At 54.9% G+C, this 26,344-nt stretch overlaps 1 protein-coding gene across 9 annotated transcripts in view; it reads left to right on the forward strand.

Annotated features, from left to right (window-relative positions):
* The window catches only part of MYO9B (myosin IXB), an 84,171-nt gene that overhangs the window by 3,073 nt on the left and 54,754 nt on the right, over positions 1 to 26,344 (forward strand). For all 9 annotated transcript variants that reach the window (XM_045989821.1, XM_045989818.1, XM_045989825.1 and 6 more), the window contains exon 2: positions 16,081 to 16,976. In XM_045989821.1, the coding sequence (XP_045845777.1) occupies positions 16,137 to 16,976 (840 nt within the window). In that variant the 5' untranslated portion in view covers positions 16,081 to 16,136. The remainder of the gene's footprint in view (positions 1 to 16,080; positions 16,977 to 26,344) is intronic.

Here is a 26,344-nt window from a genome sequence, read left to right on the forward strand (position 1 = left end):
ATTACTGCCTGAGGCCTATCTCTGCCTCAGTGGGTCTTTGGTGTATGGTCAGCTCCCAGGGAACTGCTGCCAAGGGCAGGCGTGGAGAAGAGTGGCCACCAACTGAATTCTGCCTTCTGGTCAATTCTTAATCCAGAGTCCTGATTACAAAAAGGAGGCAGCACTGGGAGAGGACTGAGGGGGAGTTAGGCAACATGCCCCAAGAACGGGGAGCAGAGGAGGAATGAGAGGTGAGCCAGGGCCCTCTTCGCTCACAAGGACAGCAGATGCCATTGTCTTTCTCTTTGTCTTACGACTGACCTGGATTTCTGCAGGAATCATCCCTCGTCTCAGAACAAACTGTTGCTTTTCTTCCGAGATTAGAGGTATTAGATCTCTTCTCGAGTGCTCCTTTGGCGGGGGCCCCAGATCAGTGCGGCTCCTGAAGGCACATTATCTTCTCCTGTTCGCCCTCGTGGCCGCAGATGCTGGCCGCTCCTCGAGCACAGACTGCCTAACTTTTGCTCCTCGTGCGTCCTCCTCTGCTTGTTCCCCAACCAAGACATAGCTGCTGTAACTCCGTGGGAGGAAACAGCACGTTCTGGGGCCGCCCGACCCCGTCTGGGCACTGCCCTCCCCCACCGGTCCCCATCCACCAGGCCTTTGTGTGCCCAGCATCCCCAACCAACTGTGCCAGGCAGCCCCTGCTCGGCCTCCCTGCAGAGCAAGACAGGCCCTTCTCTCTGCCCTCATCCGGGACAGACAGAGTCGCAGAACAAAGGGCTCTGTCTGAGCAGCACCGGGTCCCCGATGGGCCCTGTCACTTCACCTCTTTTCACTTTGGCCCAGAAGGGGCTTCAGAGATTAGACATGTCTCAGAAACACAGCCGGTGAGCCTGGATTCTACTCATTTCCTCGTCGAGACTTTCCTGCGCCCCTGCCCGATGATAAATAAAGTAGTGATTCAAAGGCTCGGCCTGTGGGTTAGTCGGAGCAATGAATAAGCTGTCCGGGTCTGACTCACTCGTTCATAACCCAGCTCTGCCCTGCTCCACGGGATTGTTATGTGTACGAGGGGACCCCGCCATGCGCGCTGCATCACTGTCACTGCCGCGTGTATGAGCCTTCCGGGCCACTGGGACAAAGAAGCACTGACCCTGCAGCTGAAGCATCAGGAATTTATTGTCTCGTGAATCTGGAGGCCACAAGTCCAAGATCAAGGTGTTGGCAGGGTTGGTTTTCTCTGAGAGGAGCTTCTGTTGCAAGGTCTCCCTCCTTAGCGTGTAGTCGACCATCTTCTCCCTGTGTTCCCAGACTGTCCTCCTTCTGGGCGTGCCTGTGTCCGCATCTTCTCTTGTCAGGACACTAGTCCTATCGGATCGGGCCCACCCTAATAACTGCATTTTAACTGAATCACCTCTTTAAAGATCCTGTCTCCAAATACAGTCACATTCTGGGCTGCGGGGCAGTAGGACTTCAACATAACAAATGGGGGCGTGGGGTTGGGTTGGGACCCACGTCAGCCCCTCATACTGGGTAAGGGACAAATTGCATTCTTATTTAGTGAAGAAGTTTTGGATAAATAATTGCACCAATAGAGTTCATTTTGTTTAGTCTTACTCTTTTAAAATAAACATCTTAAGGGCGGTGGGCAAGTTGGCCACATCAACTTTGGGAACGTCCCAGTAGGAACATTCCAGATCCCACACATGTTCTTATAGTTGGGATGACGATAGAGAGGCAAGGACCCTGCTGGGGGGGGGGGGGGGAGCGGGTCTCATGTGACATTACAAGGGATGTATTTAGAGCCAGACCTGGGAGACTATGTGTGCCTGCCTGGGGGCTGGCTAAGGTTTATAATTAGGCATGTGGAGGTCTCTGTCCTCCGTGTTGCCATGGTCACGGGAGGGGATCTAAAAGCGACTCTGTTAATAAACCAAAATGACTTCGGGACCAGCTGCTGCCATAGGTGATTGGACAAAAGAAGTTTCTGGAAGGTCTGGAAATCCTTCAGTGGAAAGTGTTAACGAGGCAGGTGCAGAGCTGGCTTTCAGGGATACTGCGAGAACGGAACAGCCCTTGCTTCTCTGCTCTGAGTGCACATGTCAGGAGTCGTGCCCATAGAGAGGCACACAACACCAAGTGAGCTCGTGACCCGCACAGGGCTTGTTGGGGGAGGAAGAGGGCCACATGAGAGCTCCCCCGATGAGCCCCAGCCAAGGTCCTTTCCCTCAGAGGCTGGTGCCCCTGCCTCCCCACAGGAGAAGTCAGACCAGTGCATATGCGACAGGCTCCCTGGGGCTTTACCCCAAATCTCCCCACTCATCTCCCTGAGCATCTCCATCCTGTCCTAGGATGGGCAGAACAGAGGGAGCCGAGGATGAGATTGGAGATGGCCCTTCTCAGGTCTCCGGGATGCCCCTGGGGCTTTCATTTCCTGGCAAGCAGGGTCTCTAGCCCTTGCTAGCAAAGATCACCCGGTCTTTGGCTGTCATGTGGAGATGCTGGTTATCAGGCTGGTTATCAGAAAGTGCCAGAGCCAAGCCCTGCCCACAGATCCTCAAAAAGCCAGTCTCTCCCCTCAGTGGTCCCATAGGAGTCTGCCTGCTGGCCTAGCAGGGAGTGGAGATGAAGATAGGGAAGCTGCCAGGGAGAGAAAGGAGCCTCAGCTGGGGCAGGTTTCTCTAGGCCTCGGCAGCCGGGGTGGTCCAGCCCCGAGGGGGACCCACTCTCTTGCTCCCTCATTCTAAATATCGTGCAGTCAGGGGAACTCAGGCTTGGATTCTTCTGATGTCTCCTATGCCCTGGAGGCCCTGGGGACACCCTTGAAGCATGTGAACATTGCTTTCCTTATTTATTTAAATCATGGTTTCTCGGCCTGGGTATTGGCGACGCCTGGGGCTGGGTCATTGTCTGGGGTGGAGATTGTCCTGTGTGTCCTAGTGTGTTGAATGGGCATCCCAGGTCTCGGGCGTCCCCGGTCTTGGGCATCCCTGGTGTCCACCCACTAGATGCCAGCAGCGGCCCTCCCGCCCCCGACTCGTGAGAAGCAAAAATGTCTCCGGGTATCGCTAAGTGTCCCCTTAGAGAAAAGTCAACCCCGGATTGACTGGTTTAGGGGTTCTGTGGGACCTAAGCGCCTTTGTGTTCCATAATTCTGTTATCTCGTTGAGGTCCGAGGATGCCACACACAGGTCAATGCACCGAGTAGGGAGGGAGAGAGGTTGTAACTCACAGATACTAGGACAGATCGCCTGGTTTGTACCATTTAACTCATGGGGAATTTTATCCTGATGTGTACATGAGCTAGGGACCTAAATCTTTTTCTTCCCCCCAAATAATTAACACAGTATTACTCAATCTCAGCACCGTTGGCATCTAGGGCCAAATCATTTTCTGGATTGGGGGGTCTGTTCTCCGGGATAGAGTACGGAGCAGTGTCCCTGGTCTATACCCACTCCCCCACCCCCACCCCAGTGTAGCTCCCCTTCCCCTAGTCGGAACAATCAAAACTGTCTCTAGTCATTGCTAGATGTCCCCTTGGGCCACAGTTGGCCTGGGAGAGAGAGCCGGTCTGAAAGAATGCTGAGGCTCTAGAAAGAATGCTAAGCTCTAGGGCAAGAAGAGCCACTGAGACACCATGTGCCAAGCCTGTGGCTGGCCCGCAGGGACCCTTTTACCCCTTGCCTTTGTGATGATGTGTGGATAGGCTGGGAGGGGAACCAGTTGGTGGCCGTCACCAAAGATGTTGACAAGGCAGAACCCTGGGCTGAGGGCTGCCTGGGAGAGCTCACTGGATGGAAAAGTGGAACCAGATCATTGTGGCAGAAGCCAGGCCACAGGTTAGACTATGCAGCCAGGAGGGGTCCCGGCCCAGGTGAAGACCATGAGGCCCAGGGACACAGGTGGAGGACAGGAGGCAACCCTGGGGGCCCGAGGACCCCACATTGCAGCCACAAGTGTTGGGGGCACAGAGTGGGGCCGGTGACGCAGGCAGTTCCACGGGAACAGAAAATGAGGATGTGCTCGAGGGTCTTGTTGACAAGACAGAGGGGTAACCAAGGGGTCCAGGCTCTCCTTCTGAGAGGGGAATATTCTGGAGTGGGTGTGGTGGTGACGGTCCCCGTCTCTGAACACAGCCCACGCTGCTGCCCCGCACCCTGCGAACGCTTGAGCTGTGTGGTATGTGGATTCCCCCTCAGTAAGTCGTCTTAAAAGGAAGGAAGAGTCTTATCAGACCAAGACGCCATTTTGAAGTTAAAGACAGTGGGCCCTGGGGCCTCTGGGGAGGGGTGAGGCGAAGGGGATGTTGTGGAAGAAACCAGAACCAAGCGCCCCCCTCCCCCCCCCCCCCCCCCGGTGGGAAGCGCCGTGGATTTTGAGGTGATAACAGCTCAGAGAGTCTGCAGTCTGCAGAGCGCTCAGGAACAGTCAAGCGAACAGTTGCTTTGCTCCAGGTTCCAGGACTGAGGCAGCCAGGGAAGCATGACTTGCTCCCCAAGTCCCCAGGACACTTGTCCTCCGGGTGGGGGGGTTCCCCTGGACCTGAGTGGCTGACTGTGCTGGGCATTTCGGCTGAGGAGTGAGCCCACTCTGTCCCTTGCGATCAGGCTGGCACAGAATCCCCCTTGGAGCCCTGCCTGAGGTCTGTGAAGATCCAGACCACCTTTAAAAGCAGAGCAGGGTTCCGTGGGCCCCTTTCCCTTGTTTTTCCTGAGCTGGGGTCTCAAGCAGAGCTTTTGGGTGTGGTCACCGTGGCTGCCCACAGGAGGTTTTCAAGGTGGCTTTCCACCTGGGCATGGCAACAGGTGGATTGTGGGATTTGGAGAGGGGTTCCTAAAGGGGTCTCTTCTGCCTATCTAAACCCTCTTGCCTGGGAGACTTCTGAGTCTCCATTTAGGGAGCCCACTGGTCACCAGGGAAGGACCTGAGGCATGAATCCACCCCCCCCCACAAGACTTTGCAAATCTGCCCTCCTCGTGTAACCAGAGCCATCCTGTGTCCCACTGGCCTGGCCACCGTCAATCCTCTCCCTCCCTGTCCCAGGCCCCCGCTAGAGTCGGGGACCCGCAGCCCCCCCATGGCCCACCTGCCCCCTACAGCCTGGTTGACCCCTTCCAGATGTCACTCTCGTCCCGGTTCTCGATGCCTCCAGCCAGCCAGGCTCCCATCAGACTTGCCTGAAAATTGAAACTCTGTCCCACGTTCACAAGGCCCTGTGGGATCTGACCTTCCTGACCTCGGGCCCTCCCCCTCCAGCCTCGGCCCTCCTGGCCACACTGGTCCCCTTGTTCTGAGGCCAGCTCCAGCTGCCCCTGCCCTTGGCGCTCACCGCCCTGGGCTCAGCCGCCCTCCCCAAGAGCTCAGTCCATCTGCCCCTTCTCACTGCACTAGCCTCAGCAACTGTCCTCTCTGGGCTCTTCCTTGCCTCCTGGTTCGTCCAGAATGCCCACCCTCCCCTGGTCAGTTTCCGTTTCCATGGTGGCGCTGCTGACGTCTTGGGGGGGGTCATTTTGTTTGGCGGGGGCCATCCTCTATGCTGTAGGGTATAGAGCAGCGTCCCCGGTCGCCTCCCTTCAGCAGCACCTCCCTACTCTCCCAGCAGCAACAACCAGAATGTCCCCAGCCTCTAGCCAGAGGCAGGTGTCCGCTGGGGCAGCATAGACTTGCCCTCGGGCGATAATCACTGGTCGAATGCTATACCAGATTTTTCCTTTACCCCAGTGCTCTCCCCATTGCAAGTGCCCCTCTGCTCACGGGTTGGTTTGTTGTCAAGTTCCCTAAAAGCCTTTGGCCTCCTTCACTTCCACGTGTCCACCCCCCAGGCCGAGCACAGGGCTAGCACTGGAGCAACATTCATTGAAAGAACGATAGGAAATGTATGAAAGATGATAGCCTGTTCTGTTTCAGAGGGGGCCCGGGAGGTAGTCAGAGACCCCAGGGAGAAAGCTGTCTGAATGGAACACACCGCCCCTAGCACCTGCCTGAGGAAGGGGCTGTCTCCAGGGCCCAGACCCATTGGGCAAGACTGGAAGGTTTGGAGGGGAGGACTCAGGGAAGCAAGGGACTGTCATGTCCCACAAGGGTGTGGGATGGGCTTCTTGGGGATACGCAGACTAAAGCAGAAGAAAGACAGTGGTCCTTCCTGATGAGAGCCTTGCTCAGAGCATATGGTACCTTCTGCTCTGGACACTTGGATCCTTGTCCTGGGGCTGCCACAAGCCGGGGCCGCAAACCCAGTGGTTTAAACAATAGAAAGTGATTCTCTCAAAGTTCTGGAGGCCAGAAGTCCAGAATTGAAGCATCAGTGCGAACCTGCTCCCTCCAAAGGATCCAGAGGTAGGGCCAGGGGTGGGAGGGGGTCCTTCCTTGCCTTCTCCAGCTGCTGGAGGCTCCAGGCATTTCTCGGCGTGTGGCCACATCACCCCAGTGTAGACCTCCCATTGCCCTCCAGCTCTGAGCTGCCGCCCCTGAGAAATAGTACATGAGTCCCCCACCGGAGCAGGTGACTGTTCCTCAGCACGTACGTCTTTACCATCATGCGTCTCACACAATCGTTTCTTCTCCAAAAGTCTCCCCAGACTGAAGGAAGTATGCGTTGGAAAGTAGAAACGCACAGAATTCTAAGTGCTTCCTACATGATTCTGCCATAATGCTGGCCTTCTCCTTTTAGCTTGAGAATGATTTCATCTGATAAACATGCGGCTTCAAATTATGGCCTTATATAAACCAAGCAGCTACGCTACACTTTCTGGAGGCCCCCATCTGCCTTATTTTCCAGTGAATTCCGAATTATTCGCCAGGCCGACAGGCAGAACCTTGCATGTTTGAGCACCGGGCCTGGCCAGGCCCCTCCAGAGCAGCTCATTCACGCCTGCCCACTCACCCTCAGGGCCTAATTTTTGGTTGTGTCGTTCCCTCCCACCGCACAACCCCCACCGGCTTTGCCTGCCTTTTCCTTCTCCAAGAACATATAAGACAAAGGCCCTGAACGTTTCAAAGGGCAGAAAGTATGCAAGTGTGGTGTTTGCAGAACCTTTTTACTTTTCCAGGGTGTAGGTTTTTCAGCAGGAATTTCTCTGGCTGTGGTAAAACGCACATGGAATTAGCGTTAGTAACATCAAATGGATTCGCACTCGATGGAGTGCAACCCCTGCCTCTGTCTAGATGTGGAACAGTTCCTTCCCCCCAAAAGGAAACTTCATCCCCATGAGCAGTCACTCCCTTCTCTCCCCCAGCCCCCGGCAACTACTTGTCTGCTTTCTGTCTCTATGCATTTGCCTGTTCTGGACGTTTCACGTAAATGGAGCCCTACACGATGGGGCGTTTTGCATCTGGCTTCTCACTCAGCCCCATGTTTTCAAGGTCCACCCATGGCCAAGCTTGTGTTAGTCAGGGCTTCGTTCCTTTTTTATGGCTGAGTAATAGTCCACTGTCTAGGCCACATTTGATTTATCCACTCATCCTCTGACAGGCATTTTGTTTCCACCTCTTGGCTCTTTCCATGGGCAGCTTTATAGTCTGCCAGCCTGGCCTCTGTTGGGTGACGAGGACACGGGTCACCCATGCAGGTCTGGGTAGACTGGTCCCATCCGTCTGGAGATGGGTTTTGCTTCCCCTTCACACACCATGAGTGCTTTGGTGAGCATCAGCTGAAGGGTGGAATGGTGTTATGGTTCAGAGGAAAGATGAAGACGTGGGTTTTCAGGACCCGCTGCCCCCAGTATGGCTACAGCCTGTGGTTACCACTTGGCCGAGCTGCCCCCGCGCTCCCTCGTCCCATCCCCCTGTCCCCCGCAGTCCAGGGACCTGCCCTCCCAGTTCCAGACCTACTTCCTTTCGTTCTGGGCACAGTCTGGGGATTCTTGGAGCACAGGTTTCACATCCACTTGTGACCAGGACCTTGAAGCCACAGCGTGACTAACTTCCAGGTCTCAGGCTCCGTTGAGACTCAGTGATGGAAGGCGGGGCTTGGAAGCCAGAGAAAACGGCGTAGTCCCTTCAAGAGAGATGTCATTGTTTAAGAATGTCCCCTGAAGGGGCGCCTGGGTGGCTCAGTGGGTTAAGCCGCTGCCTTCGGCTCAGGTCATGATCTCAGGGTCCTGGGATCGAGCCCCGCATCGGGCTCTCTGCTCAGTGGAGAGCCTGCTTCCCTTCCTCTCTCTCTCTGCCTGCCTCTCTGCCTACTTGTGATATCTCTCTGTCAAATAAATAAATAAAAATCTTTAAAAAAAAAAATGTCCCCTGAAGCTGTGATAATCAAAACATCATGGCACCATGCAGGCATCAGCAGCCCAGAAGCAGACCCCCATGTGTAAATATAACTTAATATACTGTATTTAACAAATTGAGGAGGCTCCCTGATCAGGGGAGAGGATTCTTTATTGAAGGAGATCGCCTGGATCCCCATTTCACCTCCCACACGATCCTGGGTTGACTCCTGTCTCCCCCAATTCATGTCTACCTGGAACCTCAGAATGTGACCTTGATGAGAGAGAAGATCTTCACGGGTATGATAAGTGAAAGGTCTCAAGAGGAACTCATCCTGAATCCAGTAGGTGGTGTCTCTATGAGGAGAGAAGACACGAGGGTGCCTGGATGACTCAGTCGGTTAAGCATCTGCCTTTGGCTCAGGTCATGATCCCAGGGTCCTGGCATTGAGTCCTGCATCGGATTGAGTCCTGCATCGGGCTCTCTGCTCAGCAGGGAGTCTGCTTCCCCATCTCCCTTTACCCCTCCCCCCTGCTTATGTGCACGCGCGCACTCTCTCTCTCTCTCTCACTCTCTCAAATAAATAACTGAATTATTTAAATAAAAAAGACACAGAAACAAACGACACCACGTGATGATGGATGAAGAGGTCAGAGTGTTGCATTTATAAGCCAAGGAACCACTGAGGGTTGCCAGCAGCTACTAGAAGTTAGGGGAAGCATGGGACGGATTCTCCCTCCGAGCCTCCAGGAGGAGCCAGCCCTGCCTGCCAACACCTTGATTTTGGACTCCTCCAGAAATGTGAGACAAGAAATTTCTGTTGTAGTAAGCCACCTAATTTGCAGTACTTAATTGCAGCGGCCCTAGGAAACTCCTACACCACCAGAATACTTTCCAGTTGGATCAGAGCCTAAATGTAAAGAATTAATCCAGGGAAGGAGGGGGATGCGAACCAAAAATATTAGTTCTGTGTTAATCAGACCTCAGAGAGGAGTAGGCAGCAGACATGAAAGAAATCACCCACAGATCTGACTGCCTGGAAAATCCTTATTTGTATCCAGAGATACCCTAAGTAAAAGCAAATTGCCCTTGACCCTGGCAAAAACCATTAATACCCTTCCTATACAAAGAGCCGTTCCAAAAACAGTTAGCGGGAAAAAGTGGGCAAAGGACACAAACAACTTAACAGAAACAGAAAAATAGTTGCTCAGCGCACACAATTTTTTTTAAAAGCCCTGCCTGACAGTCGAAGGAACGTCAATGACAGGATGCTCTTGTGTGCCCACGGATGGCTGGGGGTTGAGAAAATATTAACACTTGGTGCCAGCGAGGAAGCTGGGAGGCAGGCATGCTCATACCGCTCCGGGCAGACCTCTCCCTTGGGTGGGTCTCTCAGGAAGTCACTTTGGCAGAATGGATTGTGCTGGGGGGATCTCGGTGAGAGTGCACAGGGGATCAGGTCAGCCCAGTGTTGTCGGGGAAATGGTGCCACCTGCGGAGTGAGGGAACTCTGCTTCTGCTCTCAGTGACACAGTGAGCCCTAAAATTTGGCACTGAGAGCAGAGTTGTCCTGGGACTGGGGGGGGGGGGGGGCTCGGAGGGCGTTCTGACCTAAGGGGACAAGAGTAGCACTCAGGGGAGGCAGCCAGGTGGGGTGGGGCCCCCCATCTGAGGTGTGGATGAGGGAAAGGGAGGGCAGGGGACCTGGGAGTGGAGGGGTGGGCAGCTCTCCAGGCCTGTGGTGAAGGCCTGGTGGGTATCTTATTGGGACACAGCCCAGGCAAGGAGAACCAGACTTTCTGCTGTGGGTCAGGGGCTTTGGACAGCTTCTCCCTGGTGGGCCTGGAGAAGCCTGCAGGGTCTAATCTTTGAGCCTGGGCCTGGTTGGGTAGAAAGGGGCTCTGTGCCAGGCCGGGCACATCTAGACCAGTGTCTTCAGGGGCTCCCCTGCAGCAGCCCAGAGGATAGAGGCAGGACGTTCTACCTAGGGGCCCTTCTGATTGGCTGGGGAGAAGAGAGGGCAGCTCTGGGGACACGGTGACAGTCGTCAGGATGTGGTCAGGGAGGATGTGGGAGGGGGAACAGGGAACAAGCCTTCTGGGTGTTTAGGGGTGGGAGAGGTGGCCCATGGCGGGCTGGAAGTGGAGCGTGGCCCCGGGGAGTGTGCAGCAGAGTGGATAGGCCCCAGGGACAGAGTCAGGGTTGTTTGAGGGGGGCGGTGGTCCCTGGCCTGGAACAGAACCAGGAGAGGCCGGTGGCTGGCAGATGTGACTGGTGGGAGCATGGTGGCATCTTTGGGGAGAGGCACAGTGGTATTTGTAGCGGGAGGGAATGCTGGGTTGAGGGGCTGGAGGGGGTGGGAAGGGCTGGCTGCAAGTCATGTGGAAGAGAGGAGGGAACCAGGCTTTACCCTGAGTGGGGAAGAGGGTTTATTAGTGTCTTCGGTTTTAAAGCACGAGAACTGTTTCGATGGGGAGGATCATCCTTCCGATGAACCATTCAGGAAGAGGGGAAAGGAGAGTGTGGGCTCCCTAGGGAGAAGGGCCCCCATGAGGCCAGACTGGACGGGGAGGGCCCCAAGACAGGTCTGAGGCAGAGGAATTTCCCGGGATACAGACGTGGTAGACATGGTGGGCCTTGTGGGGACTCCTGCAGGGGACCCCAGATGCTGTCTGTCCTGCCTACCCCTACTCTTCGGTTATAGCCCTCCTTGCAGTCCTGGTAGTCATCAGCCCCCCTGAGCAGGTCTTATCTCCTTCCTCCTGACCTGGGGGGTGGGGCAGGCACCAGCCGGTCCTGTGACTGCCTGCCTGGCCCCCAGTCTCTGAGCACGGGGCTGTCTTCTGCTCCCTACACCAAGGGGCCCAGAGCCACAAACATCCCCTGTGGGGCTGCAAGGGGATCTGATGACTGACTGACCCTGGAGGACGGGGCTGGGGTTGAATCTAGCTGGCCATGTTGAACTTGACCAGGCCCTCGCCGGGGCAGGTGGGGGAGGTCTCTGGAGCAGGAACAAGATTGGATCAGGGGCTCTGATAGCTCCTCACTCAGGCCAGTCACACAGGCGCATCTGTGCGACCCTCCCACTACCCACATTTCCACCCTTGGACATGAGACAGCCTAGAGCCCGGAGTCGGTGAGCCACATGTGGCCTCCAGCAGCTGTGGTGCCCATCAGCCGTGTCTCCACAAGTGCAAGTCACAGACGGGGCCAGCTCTGCCTGCAGCCCGGGCTCTGTGCACGTGTATGTGTGTGCACGCGTGTCCCTGTGTGTACCCGCATGCACGCATGTGGATGTGTTCACATGAAGCCGCATGTGCGTGCGTCCCTGTCTGGGCTTTGGTGTGTGTGTGCACACGAGTTTGGGTGTATCCGCGCAAAAGGGCATACATGTCCACGTGTGTCTGCATCTGCACGAGTCACGTGTTCGTGAGCGCGCGCGTGGCCGTGGTGAAGGCGCATGTCCACGGTTCGGGCCCCTGCATTTCTCACCTGGCTCAGTAGCAGCATCTACTGTCCACCTTCCACAGCTGTGCGGTGCTGCCCGCGAAGGTTCTATGATCAGCACTAGTTAGGTCAGGGGACAGCCAGGCCGGCAGCTCCCGCCTGTCACCTTTGAACACCTGATACGGGTTCCTGGCAGTCTCCATGCCGCGGCATCCCAAGAGCTCATTGATGGGGCTCAGGGGTTGGGCATTTTGGAAAGAGAGCAAGAAGTTTTTAAAAGAGGCTCCCCTGGGGGACTCGGTTCTTCCATAATCCCCGTAATTTTCAAAAAGAGCTTTCTTAACTGTAACTGATATGCTGTAAACGAACTGTACTTCTTTGAAGTGTGCAATTTGGGGGCACCTGCGTGGCTCAGTGGGTTAAAGCCTCTGCCTTTCGCTCAGGTCATGATCCCAGGGTCCTGGGATCGAGCCCCGCAGCCTGCTTCCTCCTCTCTCTCTCTCTGCCTGCCTCTCTCCCTACTTGTGATCTCTATCTGTCAAATAAATAAATTAAAATCTAAAAAAAAAATAAAATAAATAAAGTGTGCAATTTGGCGAATCGTGGCGCGTGCAAACACTCGTGAGCCCACCGCCGCACCCGAGATGGTGAAGACATTCGTCACCCAACAAGTCTCCCAGGGCTCCTATGTCATCCCTGCCTAACCCTGCCCCCAAGCAGCCACTGATCGACTTTCTGTCTCTATACCCTGCATTTTCTAGAATTCTACATACGTGGAATCATACTTTTAAAACTTTATTGAGATTGAGGCTGCCTGGCTGGCCCAGTCGGAAGAGCGTACGACTCTTGATCTCAGGGTCGCGAGTTAGAATCCCACTTTGGGCGCAGACATTACTTAAAAATAAATAAACTTGAAAAAAAACTTACTGAGGTGAAATTCACATAGCATAGGATTCATCATTTTAAAGTGTTTGATTCAGTGGTGTTTTGTACGTTGTTGGTGTTGTGCAACCTCCATTGTCTCGGTCCAGAACAATTTTATCCCCTACAAGGAACCCCGTCCCCATTAGCAGTCACTTCCTATTCCCTCCACCTCCTTCTCCAGCCCCTGGCAACCACACATCTGCTTTCTGTCTGAATGGATTTGCCTATTCTGAACGTTTTGTTTAAATGGGATCCTACACCATGTGGCCTTTTGTGTCTGGCTGCTTTCACTCAACACAATGTTTTCTTTTTTTTTTTTTTAAGATTTTATTTATTTGACAGAGAGAGATCACAAGCAGGCAGAGAGGCAGGCAGAGAGAGTGAGAGGGAAGCAGGCTCCCTGCCGCGCAGAGAGCCCGATGCGGGACTCGATCCCAGGACCCCGAGATCATGACCTGAGCCGAAGGCAGCGGCTTAAACCACTGAGCCACCCAGGCGCCCAACACAATGTTTTCGAGGTCCGTCCAAATAGTAGTGGGTATCGGGACTTCGTTCCTTTTTATGGCTGCATAATATTCCTTTAGGAGGGACCAGGTTCTGTTCATTCATCAACTGGTAGACACTTGGGTTGTTTCCACCTTTTTGGCTGTCGTGAATTGTGCTGCTATGAACATGCATGTGCAAGGATTTCTTTGAACACCTGTTTTCAGTTCTCTTAAGTGTATACCTAGGAGCAGAACTGTTGGGTCTGTATATTTTGTTTTTGTTTTTTTGTCATCCTTTTTCCACTCAGCACGCAGATTCTGAAGTTGTTCCGTGTGCTTCCGTGCTGTTGCAAGGATCAGAGGTTGGTCCCTTCTCCTACCTGAGTAGTGTTCCATCGTGTGGCCAGTGTCTTCCTCCATTCGTGGGCCAATACCCATTTGAGTTGTTTGTGGTGTAGAGCTCTTAGAAACAATGCCACAAATGCCGTCCGTGTACAATCCCTGTAGGGACATCGTCTTCATTTCTCTTGAGTAACTCCTAGGAGAGGAACTGCTGGGTCACATCTAGTTGTATAACCAACTTTTAAAGAAATTGCCTAAGTTATATCCAAAGTAGATGAGCTGCGTAATCTAAGTAATCTAATATAGCATGTCTGCCTTATCCTGTGTCTGTTTGAAGGCATTTAGCAACGTTTGTATCTGTCGATCTGCTTATCTGGCTTAAATGCAACAACCCCAAGGAAATGCTCAGAGGTGTGCGTAAGGATGCATGCCCAAGAAATCAAAACCAGCTGCCCACTGGTAGCAGAAGGATCCCATGCCTCACGATTTGTGTGTCCAGTGACATGCCAGGAAGGCATTTAAAAATATGTTTCGGTATATGTTTTATGACATGGGTGTGTACCAATGCATCACATAGAGAACAATCCGAGTTTTGTTAACAGGTATGTAACAGCTGCTAAACTGGAAGAAAACACACCAAAATTTCTCAATTTAGGAAAAAAATTTAAAAAGTAAATATTAAAAAAAATTAAAAAATAAATATTTCCACCTCCCCCGACCTTCTAGCCTGTTGCCACTGTCTACAGCCGGCCACGGGCTCTCTCATAACAGCTTCCTTATGGGTAGTTTTGTTCAGCCTTCCCCTCCCCAACCCTCCAAACCCCGCTGCGGGACTTGGTTTCCCAGAATCCGAAGCATCTCAGCCTCCAGTCACCCCTCACACTCCTCTGCTGAGTCATGCTTCTGTCGAGGGTCCAAGGCCGCAAACTTCTTTTTTCCCCCTAGCAAACTTTTTCTGCAAAGGACTGGAAAATAGGTACATTTGGCTTTCAAGGCCTTAAGCTTACACAGCCCGTCAACACTGTTTAGCACTGCTGTTGTAATAAAAGCAACCAGAGATGCTATGTAAATGAATGGACTGCATTTCCAATAAAACCATCCACATGAACAAGGAGTGGGCCTTCCATACCCTCTTCCCTCCTTTCACCTCCTGTTGAACGAACTCCTCTTCGTCCTTCAGAACCCCTCCTAGATGTTGCCACTCTCCTAAAGCCTTCTCTGGCTCTCAAGGGTCGTAACTTCTCGTTTGCGTGGTTGACACACTCACATTTGCATACTAGCCGCTCCCGCTGGGGTTTGAACCAAGGTCTGGTTCATCTTTGTATCCTCAGCTGCACCTTGGGTAGCCCACACTGAGCCCACACGGGACCCACACTGCATTTGTGTCTCTGACTCCAAAACACAAAATAGACTGTTGGAAACATTGGCTGCATTTTCTTTTTCCTGCAATGTCTTAAGAAGCAAATGCATTTTTTTTTTAAGATTTTATTTATTTATTTGAGAGAGAGACAGTGAGAGAAAGCATGAGAGGGGAGCGGTCAGAGGGTGAAGCAGACTCCCGTTAGAGTTGGGAGCCCAAGGTGGGACTCGATCCCGGGGCTCCGGGACCAGGACCTGAGCCGAAGGCAGTTGCCCAACCAACTGAGCCACCCAGGCACCCGCAAATGCATTTTTTTTAAATAAACTTTTTATGTCAGAGTCATTTTAGAGCTACAAAAAGTTGTAAAGACCGCACAGAGTCCCCTGTACCCCTCCCCTAGCTTCCCCAAATCTTAGATGATCTTACAAACACCTTACACAATCAGGGCATATTTGTCCGACGAAGAGAGGGACATTGGTTTGCTGCTCTTCACCGGCCCCCTGATGTTATGTGGCTGTCACCGGTTCTTCCTGTTCATATCTTCTTTCTGGTCGAGGACCCCATCCAGGGAACCCCATTGGATTAAAGTGTCACGCCTCTCCAGTCTCCTCCTGTCTGGACACTTCCTCAGTCTTTCTGTGTTGCTTAAGACCTTGGCAGTCTTGGGGAAGACTGGCCAGGTGTCCAGCAGGATGCCCTTGGTGTGGGTCTGTCTGATAGTCTTGTCACGATTAGAATGAGGGCATGGGTTCTAGAAGCAAATGCACTCTGAGCAGTTCTCTCAAACCAGTTTTTGGAGGCTCTCCCTGATGAATCCCCCCCCTTGGAGTTTCAGAATTCCTGAGTTTCCGGGCGGGTTCAGTCTTGCTCAACCCAGCATGCCTCCTGCTGCCCCGCATGTGTGTTGGGGACAAAATCAAGGCCCACAGGGGAGCTTGGGAGATGCTGGGGAGGTTTTTGTCAGAGAGAAGAGGCTAGGAAGGATGTGGGCTGGGAAGGGCTTGACCAAGAGGTGGTCATGGCTAATAGCCTTGAAAATCTAAGAGGTTGACCCTGGGGTGGGGGGTGGGGGCAAAAACAGGGGTTGGGATGGAGCAAACTCCAGGGGACGAGTCTGGTCTTTTGCGGAGAGAGGGGCAGGAAGTCTCATGATGTCACTGTCCAAGAGTCACAAACTGTAGGTTGGGTCACATTTAGGGACAGACAGAGGCTTTTCTGCTCTTTTTGCTTTTGGACAGAGTCCTGTCGGGGGCAGGGGTTGGGTATCAGTGCCATTTCCCCCCCCCGCCCCCCTCCACCGCCACTCTGACCGTGCCACCCCCTCCCTTCCAGCTCCAGGACGCGCGCCCCGAGCCCGGGAGGCATGCTGAGGCCAGGCCGCCGGCAGGATGAGTGTGAACGAGGCAGGCAGCTCCGGCCGTGCGGGGCAGGCGGCCTACCACCTGCGCATCTACCCGCAGCTGGCCACCAGCGAGAGCCGGGCCTCGTGCCGCGTGACCGCCACCAAGGACAGCACCACTTCCGACGTCATCCAGGATGCCGTCGCCATCCTGCAGCTGGACGGCACCAAGTGCTACGTGCTGGTGGAGGTGAAGGAGACAGGTGGGGAGGAGTGGGTGCTGGATGCCAACGACTCGCCCGTGCACCGCGTGCTGCTGTGGCCCCGGCGGGCCCAGGACGAGCACCCGCAGGAGGACGGCTACTACTTCCTGCTGCAGGAGCGCAACGCGGACGGCACCATCAAGTACGTGCACATGCAGCTGGTGGCCCAGGCCACAGCCACCCGGCGCCTGGTGGAGCGCGGCCTCCTGCCCCGGCAGCAGGCGGACTTTGACGATCTATGCAACCTCCCCGAGCTGACGGAGGAGAACCTCCTGAAAAACCTCAGGCACCGCTTCCTGCAGCAGAAGATCTACACTTACGCGGGCAGCATCCTGGTGGCCGTGAACCCCTTCAAGTTCCTCCCCATCTACAACCCCAAGTACGTGAAGATGTACGAGAACCAGCAGCTGGGCAAGCTGGAACCGCACGTGTTCGCGCTGGCCGACGTGGCCTACTATGCCATGCTCCGGAAGCGGGTCAACCAGTGCATCGTGATCTCGGGCGAGAGCGGCTCGGGCAAGACACAGAGCACCAACTTCCTGATCCACTGCCTCACCGCGCTGAGCCAGAAGGGCTACGCCAGCGGTGTCGAGAGGACCATCCTGGGCGCCGGCCCTGTGCTGGAGGTGAGCCGGGTCGTTGCGGGGAGGGGCCAGCCCTCTGCCTTAGAAAGCCTGGGTTTTGTTCTCGTTCTGGTCCAGTGAGACCACCGCCCTCGGGCAGATAGTTGGTTATGCTCACTTTCGGTTTCCTAGAAACTGGAAGGCACGGGGGGGTGGGGGGCACTCAGCAAGCCATGTCGGGAGCACCGGGGCTGGTGGGGTGCCAGCCGGCTAGGGGAAATGTGGGCAGAGTCTTCGCCGTGGTTTTCATGGGAAGGAACGGGTCAGCCGGGGTCAGTAGGCTTAGGATTGGCTCAGTTGAATAATTCTAGGGATCTGGGAAATGGGGGCTGTCCTGGTGGTCTGGTACCTGGCCCTGGGGTGATCAGGGTAGGAGCTAGTGGCCCAGAATGCGACAACCTGAGAACAGATGTGGTGGTGGGGGGTGGGCTCCAGAATGGCTGGTTTGCAGATGCAGAGCACACAGTGGTTAGCTAGCCCTGGGAGGGGCAGTCCTTTTTCAAGTTCAGCCCGGTCCCCTGATTCCAAAGCATCAGAATGTAGGTGGGGAGGCCCCGATTAATACATGATTGATGCCTATGGGATAGCAGTCTATACTCCCGCTCTCAGAAAGAAAAGGGTGATGTGTCTAAACTGAGCGATTCACAGCTAGGTATTGTCGGTGATGGAGCCCCTGGTACATAAGGCAGCCAGCAAGGCAGGACGCAGGCCTGGGGGCCAGGGGACAGTGACGCCGAGGGAGGGGGCCTCCTGGCATCACCATAAAGGCAGTGGGGGAGGAAGCTCCCTCCATCACTAGACCCTCCGTCCAGTGTCCCCATTGGCCAGACTCAAGCCATGGGCAACACTGTGGCTGAGCCTTCTGGACGCAGGGGCGGTGGCAGTGACCACAGAGCATGCCTCACTCTGGGGGTCTTGGGACCAGATGCATCCGTGTCTCTTGCCTTTTCCCGAATACCACAGAGTTGGATTCATTCCGGCCGTAGCCTTTTCAGACCAGCTTCTTTCCATTAGTAACAGACATTCAAGGTTCCTTAGTGGCCCGAGAGCTCACGTCTTTGTATCGCTGAGAAATGGCACATCACCTGGTGTGCTGTAGTCTGTCCCTCCACAGGACCCTAGACCGTACTTTTGCGGGGGGAGGGGTGGGGGGCCTACCCATCTCAAAGTATTGGCCTCTGACCTCTGGCTGATCCCCCCGACTTCCTAACTCAAAGGCTGACGCAGTCACCTTACTGCCATGCAGATTCACCGAAAGGCTGTCTGGGCTTTGCCTGCTGAGTACATTTCAGTTCTTCTTCCTCTTGGATGATTGCTGAGATTATCAGCAAGAAATTAATTGGGGTTGTGCAGTCTGGCCCTGGGCCAACACGTATAGCCAGCCAGTTTCTTCTGTATATACGTACAGTCGTTTTTTCATGCAAACATTTTAAAAACTACAGAGTGATCAGCCACAAAGTGTGTTTTTCTCTTTAACGCTGTGTACCCCGTATGTCTTGCCTCCTTTGTTTGGATCATCCGTGTCTTCCGCAGATTACTGTGAGCATGTCTGCTGTGTGCCGGGCACCGTTCTAGGCCCCAGGCTATGTGCTGGCCTAAACCTACACAAAGGGTTACCCCGGTAATGAGGAGGCAGGCCGCAGAATAAGCAGCGGTCCTCGTATGCGAGCCAGGTGCCCATGAGAACAGCAGGCATGCCCAAGGAGGAAGGCGTAAGGGAGGAGAGAGGTGACCCTGGGCGAGCTGGGCCCGGAAGGAGGTCATGTGAGCCCATGCAAAGGCTGGGAGGCCAGACTGTGCCTCGAGGGCTAGAAAAAGGCAGGGGGCCTGCAGGGCACAAGATGGGGCCAGTGCAGAGTAAGCAAGGGGCAGAGCAGGAGGCAGTGGGGACAGGGAGGTGATAGGGACGTGATGGGCAAATCGTTTGGGACCTTGTGAGCTACGGGGTGTGTGTGACATGGGAGCTACGCAGGCTGTGTAGGGTGACCTGACTCCATCCCCACTCCAGAACTCAGCCTCAGCACCAGGCAGGGGCCCTGGCAGGTCAGAGATAAAATGGAGCAGGTCGTCAGTGACGTCAGCAGTGCGGGCACAAGAGGGCAGATCTGGCATTTACCAAATCAGGTGTTCCGCCAAGGGGACCATTTACCCCTCACTGAACCAGGCAGGCGGGTGGCTGTGTCCCGGCTCCATGTGGACTCCGAGTCCAGAGGCCTCAACACAGCACGGTGAAAAGACAGGTTTGGCCCTGTGGTACCGTTTCCTTTCCTGGCCGAGGAGCGTGCAGGGTGGCGGGCTGAGATCCGATGGCTCCCGTAACAAATGGTCACAAACCGGGTGGCTTCGAACAACAGAAACCTCTTCTCTCCCAGAGATGGATTCGAGGGAGTGTCCTACCTCACCTCTTCCCACTTCTAGAGGCTCTAACGTTCCTTGGCTCTTGGCCCCACCGCTCCACCCCCGCCCCCCCATTGCAGCCTCTGGCCACGTAGCCTTCTCTGACAGTGACGTCAGGCATTGGATTTAGGGCCTGTCCTAACCCAGAATGACCTCATCCTAACTAGTTACATCAGCAAAGACCCCATTTCCAAATAAGGCTCCATTCAGAGGGGTCCCGACGTGGACGTCGTTGGTGACAGCAAAGCCCTGTGTGGTGAACGAGAGCTGGGAGCCACCCCGATGCCTCCTTCCCTGAGGGCCGCCCCTGATCAGTAGTTGTCCTGGGAGCTCCTCCCCTGAAGTTGCCCCACGGGATTCTGGCACATTCTTCGAGGGCCATTAGTCACCCTTCTTGCCTAGTGTCTGCACCTCGTGAGTCAGATGCCCCCAACCCCGCCCGGCTGCCTCCCTCTGGCCTCCGCAGTGTGAGCCGGGGAGGCCAAAATTTCCCGAGCGGTTAGGGTAGGAGCTGCTGGAGGGCGGTGCCCACACTGGCTTCCAAAACAGACTGGAGCCAAGTCCACGTCATGGCCATAAACGTGCTTCCTGGGGCGACCGTTTGGAAAGGGAGAAGATTGTTTTAGTTTGGAGCTGGGCTTCTCAGCCAGAGCACCACTGACGTCTGTGGCTGGGCCATTCCCTGGCGGGGCCGTCCTCTGCATGGCAGGACACTGAGCCATACTCCTGGCCTCCACCCAACAGATGCCAGCAACGCAACCTACCCCTCCCCCACCGCCAATGTGACAACTGAAAATGTCCCCAGACATCACACAGTGTCCCCTGGGGATAGATTATTCCCCAGGTGGGAACGACAGTCTTGGAGTCATAGCTCTGGATCCCACGAGACCAAGTCTTCTTTCCAGCGCTGACCGTTTAGAAACTTCACAAGTTCCAGCCATTCTGAACTAAGCCAAGGGTCACTTTCTAATAACAGAAATAATTTGTTATTGTGCCTTTGGGTCCAGTTTCCAGATGGAAAACTGCCCATTTTAAAGATGAGGAATGAGGGTCTGAGAAAGACATGCTGGTGTGCAAATGTCCTGGGGCTACCGTCACAAAGTACCACAAACAGGGGGTGAGGTGGGTGCTTGAAACAAATAGGAATTGATTTGTCACGGTGCTGGAGGTTGGAAGTCTGAAATTAAGTTGTGGGCGTGGTGGGATCCTTCTGGAGACTCTGAAGGAGAATCTGTCCCACGCCCTTCTCCGGCTTCTGATGGCCACCAACACACCCTTTGGTGTTTGTTGCTCAGCTTGTGGTATCATCTCTCCTATTTTTCGGCCTCTACCTGCATGTGGTCTTCATCCCTTTGTGTCTCTGTCTCTGGTTTTCTTTCTCACGTAAGGACACTTGTCATTAGATTCAGGACCCACTGTAAATCCGGATGATCTCACCTCAAAATCCTTATTTTAGTTATGTCTCAAGAATCCCTATTTCCAAATAAGGTTCCTTCATAATGGGTTCCAGGGAGAGGACCCGGGCTTATCTTTGGAAGGGACACAAGTCAAACCACTGCCGTCTGGGTTCCCCAGGTCACACCACAGGCAGCCCTGGCTGGATTGTGGTGGGAATCTGGCCAGGGTCTGAGCCTGAGTTCATGGTACCTCTCTATGGTCTTCATGAAAGATTTCTTCTCACCTTGGCCAGGACTGAAGAGGGCCCAAGATTGACACCTCTTGTAGCATTTGGGACTTTTTCTCAGCTCCCTGAAAGGAGAAGTTGAATTGTTTTGAGGTTTGAGTGTCGGCCTCCCATCCCCCACCGGTGCTGTGGGTTGCAGCTTTGCTGTGCAATTCTGACCAGAAAACAGGAAGGGGGCACTGTGGAAGCCAGTTCCAATCAGCTGATCTGCCTGCCACTGCAGTTAACTGTTACTGTCACTTATGGTGACCATTTCACACGATGTCACTAGGCCCTGCTCTGCCTTCCCACAGCCTGGCCTCTGCACTGTCTCCATGAACGTGACATTTGTGTGGGACTGTTGTTTCCTCTCAGCCTCACTAGCACAATGAGGGACCTGGGGTCCTCCCTCCTGTGCGCTGGGGTCCAGTGCCCATCCCGGGGGCCCTCAGAGAACCTGGGGACTCTAGACGCAGCCACCGAGGCCTCGGCCACAGGGCTGGCCACAGAGCGTGCCCAGGCATGCTCTTCTCCCCGGGCCCACAGACCTCAGCGTCAGGGCCTCAGGGCCTCAGGGTTGGTGTTCTCTTTCCTGAACTGTACCAGCATTTGCTGATGTGCACAGGGTTTTAATTTCGAAAGCAGAAATGAAACAAGGATGCTTGCTGGCTGGGCCGTTTTCCCAAGCAGTCAAAGGCTGGGGTTCTGAGCCTTCGTGTAGCCACTGTGACCTCGCACATGCAGAGGTGGGAGGCTGAGACACCCTGAGCCACCCGCCACACCCACAGGGGGAGGCCAGTGACCTGGGACAGCAAGATGTGGGACCCAGGGGGTCTTGGAGCTCGCCGCTGCCCCCACCTCACCGCCAGGGGCCCTGAAGGACCCAGTCGTGGGACTGGTATCGACGCCAACCTCAGTCCTGAGCACCAGTCCCCTTTTGGGACCCACAACCCCAGTCTCATGTGGTCCCAGGAGGCTCCCAGCCCCCCTCTACCCATCGGGCTGCTGGGTCTGTTCCCATGGCCATCTGTTAACACCGGTTCAGCTCACCCAGAAGGGTCACCCAGAACCGCTCACCATTATCTGCTGTGCCCTTTGCCCTCAGGGACGCCTGCCCAGGCCATACCCATCATTCCCACAACTGCGTGGACGGGCCAGCCTCTGCCCAGTGTTAGGGGCACACAAGGGAAACCACTCGGCCAGGGTGACAGAGGTTCCAGAAACAAGGTTCCAGAAACGGGTCCATATGCCTCCGCACTTAGGGTTGAGCTTTCCTGAGACCTCCTTCACCCATTTGAAGTGTACGATTCAGTCGTGCTCAGTGCATCGATGATGTTGTGCAGCCCTCAGCTCTCTCGAGTTCTAGAACATTCCCATCTCCCCAAAAAGAAACACCACGAGCAGTCACTCCCCATCGCTCTCCCCCAGCCCCTGGCAACCACGAGTTGACTTGCTCTCTCCATGGAATTGCCTGTTCCGGGCGCTTCCGATCAGTGGGATCCGACACTGTGTGGCCTTTTGTGTCTGACTCCTCTCACTCGGCGCGATGTTCTCGGCGTGCACCCACGCCATAGCATGAATCAGGGCTTCATTCCTTTCTATAGCTGAGTAATACTCCGTCCTGTGGCTAAGGCCCCACTTTGTTCCTCTCTCACCAGTCTTCCCCGGACTGCATTCCTTCGTCCGGCTGAGTCTGCAGTTGGCTTTCCTCCTGCTCCCTGGCCCCCTCCCTGCCCTGGCCAGGCCCTGCCCCCTGAGCAGTGACAGGAGGATGGATGGGAGTGGACCGGAGCCGTGGAGGCACTCGTGCTTGCCAGGGTCATGCCTATAGGAGGGGAGCAAAGCCCGGCCAGCAGCCTGCTCTGGACGTGCGGGGCCCTCCTGGGTGGGTCGAGGGCAGGATGGGGCCGGTAGACACACCTGGGTCATCTTCTGTTCATCCGTGTCACTCATCTTTGTGTGCCCACAGCACCTGCTAAGAGGGTAGCAGGCAGAGGGAGGCTGGCAGTCAGGAGCAGTGGGCAGTGAGCACACAGGGCCAGCCACCCAGGGTCCCCGGTGGCAGATGAGAACATTCACATACACTGTTGGTGGGACAGGGTCCAAGGTGGCCGCATAGTCTGCCTGGAGCTGCTTTTGGGGGCTGATGTGGACCTCTGTCATCCAGGGGGGATCCTGAGCACGGGCAGCACAAAGATCTCTTGCCCCCAGTGCTTTGGGGCCTTAGAGGTCGTCCAGTCGTGTGACCCAGCAGGCTCCACGGGCAGAGGGGCCATGAGCAGGTGGTTGGCTGGGGTGCCTCTTGGCTGGGTGCTGCTCCCTGCCCTTTGTGTGTTAGCCACGGGGGGAAGTGAGCTTGCCAGGAGGAGCCAGGGTTGAGAAAGGGACAGGTGACCAAGGACAGACCTCCAGGGGCCCCCTTCAGGGCATGGGCCACACAGCAGGGAGGAGGCCCAGGATGGGGAGCAAGGAGGGAAGGGGTTGGTGTTGCACACCCACAAGGAAGAGCCAGAGCCCTTGCAGCAGGAGACGTGTTTAGGGGCAGCAGCCTTTATCCGGTACCCCTCCCCTTCCCAGATCTGAGGGCCCCCAGAGCCAGGTTGTGTTTACTGGACATGGATGTGGAAGTGTTTGGGGGTGAGAGTCCTAAGAACACTTGTTCATTGAGTCCGTCAAGGGGAACTTGGCTGCTGATAGGGGGTGGGGCACGGGCTAGAGAGGGCCTAGGGCAGCAGCATGGGATGCTCTAGAGGGAGGTGGGCTGACCAGACAAGTCCAGGGCCGCGTCTAGGTGCGCAGGCCACCTTGGGCCTTGGGCTGGAGTCCCCAGACACTCCTGAGTTGGGGGTGAGCTGGAGTGGGCATGCAGCTTAGCCGGGGGAGTGGGACAGACTTAGAGCTCCCGGAAGGCATCCACTACACTCCAGCTCGAGCTGCTCTGGGCCATCCTTGAGGCCGGGTGTCTGGAAGGTCACTGATGCAAACAGCAGCGTCAGCCATCAACGGGGGGGGGAAGGAGAGCCAGGGTGGAATCCGGGGCAGTGGGCCTTATAGAGAGATTGCGTGGTGCAAAAATGAGAGAAGGTGCTAGAACCCGAGCTGCTGAAAGCCCAGGAGGCTGGTGGGTCCCCCTCGGGTGGGTACACAGAGCAAGGAGTCAAATTTCTGGCTGATTCTGTCCCCAGTATGGCCTCCCCGGGATGTCTGGGGGAGTCATTGGCAGGAGCAGGGGGTCCAGGTCGGCAGAGCAGCCTGAAGGAAGGTAGGAGCTAAAGCCAGAACCTGGAGCAGGAAGGGGGTGGGGCCGGGCAAAGTCCCCAGGGGCCAAGAGGATGAGCAACGCCTGTGTGGGGTGGGCTTCAGACCTTGCAGAGAGAAACACACAGAGATGGAGGCCGCCCGCGTGGGGCCAGATCACTCCCCGTCGTAAGAGCCGTCCTATATGCTGTAGGACGTTGAGCGGCAAACCTGGCCTCGACCCATCACATGCGAGGAGCAGTCCCCACCCTGGTCAGGACAACCAGAGCAGCGTCCAGGCATCACCGGGTGTCCCCCAGTGGGACTGAATCGCCCACTGACAGTCAGTTTTAGGTTGACTACATGCCAAGAACAATTTCGGTGGCACAGATGTTTTATGCCCAAAGAGCTTCAGATTTTTTTTTCGGTAACATTACGCCATTGTACTTATATTATACATCAACTATATTCAGCACCAGCACTCAGGGCGGCTGGCAGGCAGGGGTCTAGTCTCCTGCTGGCTTTCTTGGTCATTCCCGGAAAGAGGAGGCTGGTGCTGCTTCACCAGAGCCTCCCAAATGGTCACAGCCCCCATCCGCCCCACCCCTACACCAGAAATCACCTCGCGTCTTTGTTGCCACCCAAATACACTTGGGTTTGGCCTTGGAGGTGGCCCTTGAGTGACATCTTAAAAGGGATATTTTAAGAGCTGCTCATCGATAACCAGTTGCCCCCCTCGAGGCCCCCAGAGCCAAGAAGTCACATGGTCGTTCCCTGCGGGTCTGATCGCAGGGACCTCCACAAGAGCACACGAGTGGGTTTCTTTTGCTGTTCGGGCTGCTTCCCAAGCCCTGGAATTCTGTCATCCCTCCACCCCGTCCTCCCGGTGTGACTTTAAGAACCTAACAGCAAGTGTTGGTTGTGGTTTGCCTCATGTCTCCTTCAAGTGTCTCCCCGACAGGAAGCCCACCAGGCCCGCCATTGTGGTTTGTACCGCTGGGGAGCACGCGTGGTTCTCTCCCCCAATTCGGCAAAATCATGACACATTTTATCACTGCTTTTGGTTCTACCCAGGTGCTTTTCTTTACTTTTTTTTTTTCACAAAGTGCTGCTGCTGCTTTGTCGTCGTTGCCGTCTAAAGTATCTTTTTTCCTTATTTGAAGTATAATTTCTTTTTGAACGTAGCAGGAATTGGCAAACTATAGCCCGCAGGTTAAACCTGCCAGGGCCTGTTGCTATAAATAAAGTTTTATTGGCACATAGCCATGCCTCCTCATTTACGTATTGTCTGTGGTGGATTTTCACCCTGCCTTTCGCAAAGGCTGAGCGCAGAGGCTTTGCAGCAGAGACAGCCAGAGAGCCTACAAAACCAAACATGTCTGCCACTTGACCCTCTATAGGAAAGGTTAGCTGACCCCTCATACCTGTACGTTCATGTAGAACATTCTGGAAGTTGCCACAGTTAACTTTCTTCATGCCCTCTTCTCACCCTATGCTCAGCTTTTCATACTCAGATTTAGGAAACCAGGTTCCCACCCTCATTCCAGAGAACTACTATCACCAACCGAAATCTTTCTGCATTTTATATCCATGCCAGGTATAGATACGTGCATCCGTAAACATCTATCCATAGCGGAGTGTGTAGTATTGTGACTTGTAATAAGTATATGTTTGGTTTAACTCCTGTTCCTAGCCCAGAACTCTGAAAACCCTTAGAATTTGCTAAGTAATGAGAATAACAAGGCGGTTATATCAACGAGGTGATTTCTGGAACGCACCTAAGGATGGGGGCTGGTTGCCAGGGAAACCAACCACGTGATTAGTGGGTTGGAACTTTCAGCCCCGTGCCCCTGACCTCTGGGGAGGGGAAGAGGAGCCAGAGGTTGAAATCAGTCAGCAATGGCCAATGATTTAACCTGCTGTGCCTATGTGACGAAGCCTCCAGAAGAACGCAAAGGGAGGGAGTCGAGGGCTTCTGAGTTGGTGACTCTGAGGTGCTGGGAGGGTGGCGTGCTTGGGACATGGCGCGTCCCTCATACCCTGCTCCATGCGTCTCCTCCATCTGGCTAGTCCT

Source organism: Meles meles, chromosome 20, assembly GCF_922984935.1.
Source record: "Meles meles chromosome 20, mMelMel3.1 paternal haplotype, whole genome shotgun sequence".
In the NCBI taxonomy this organism is placed as follows: domain Eukaryota; kingdom Metazoa; phylum Chordata; class Mammalia; order Carnivora; family Mustelidae; genus Meles; species Meles meles.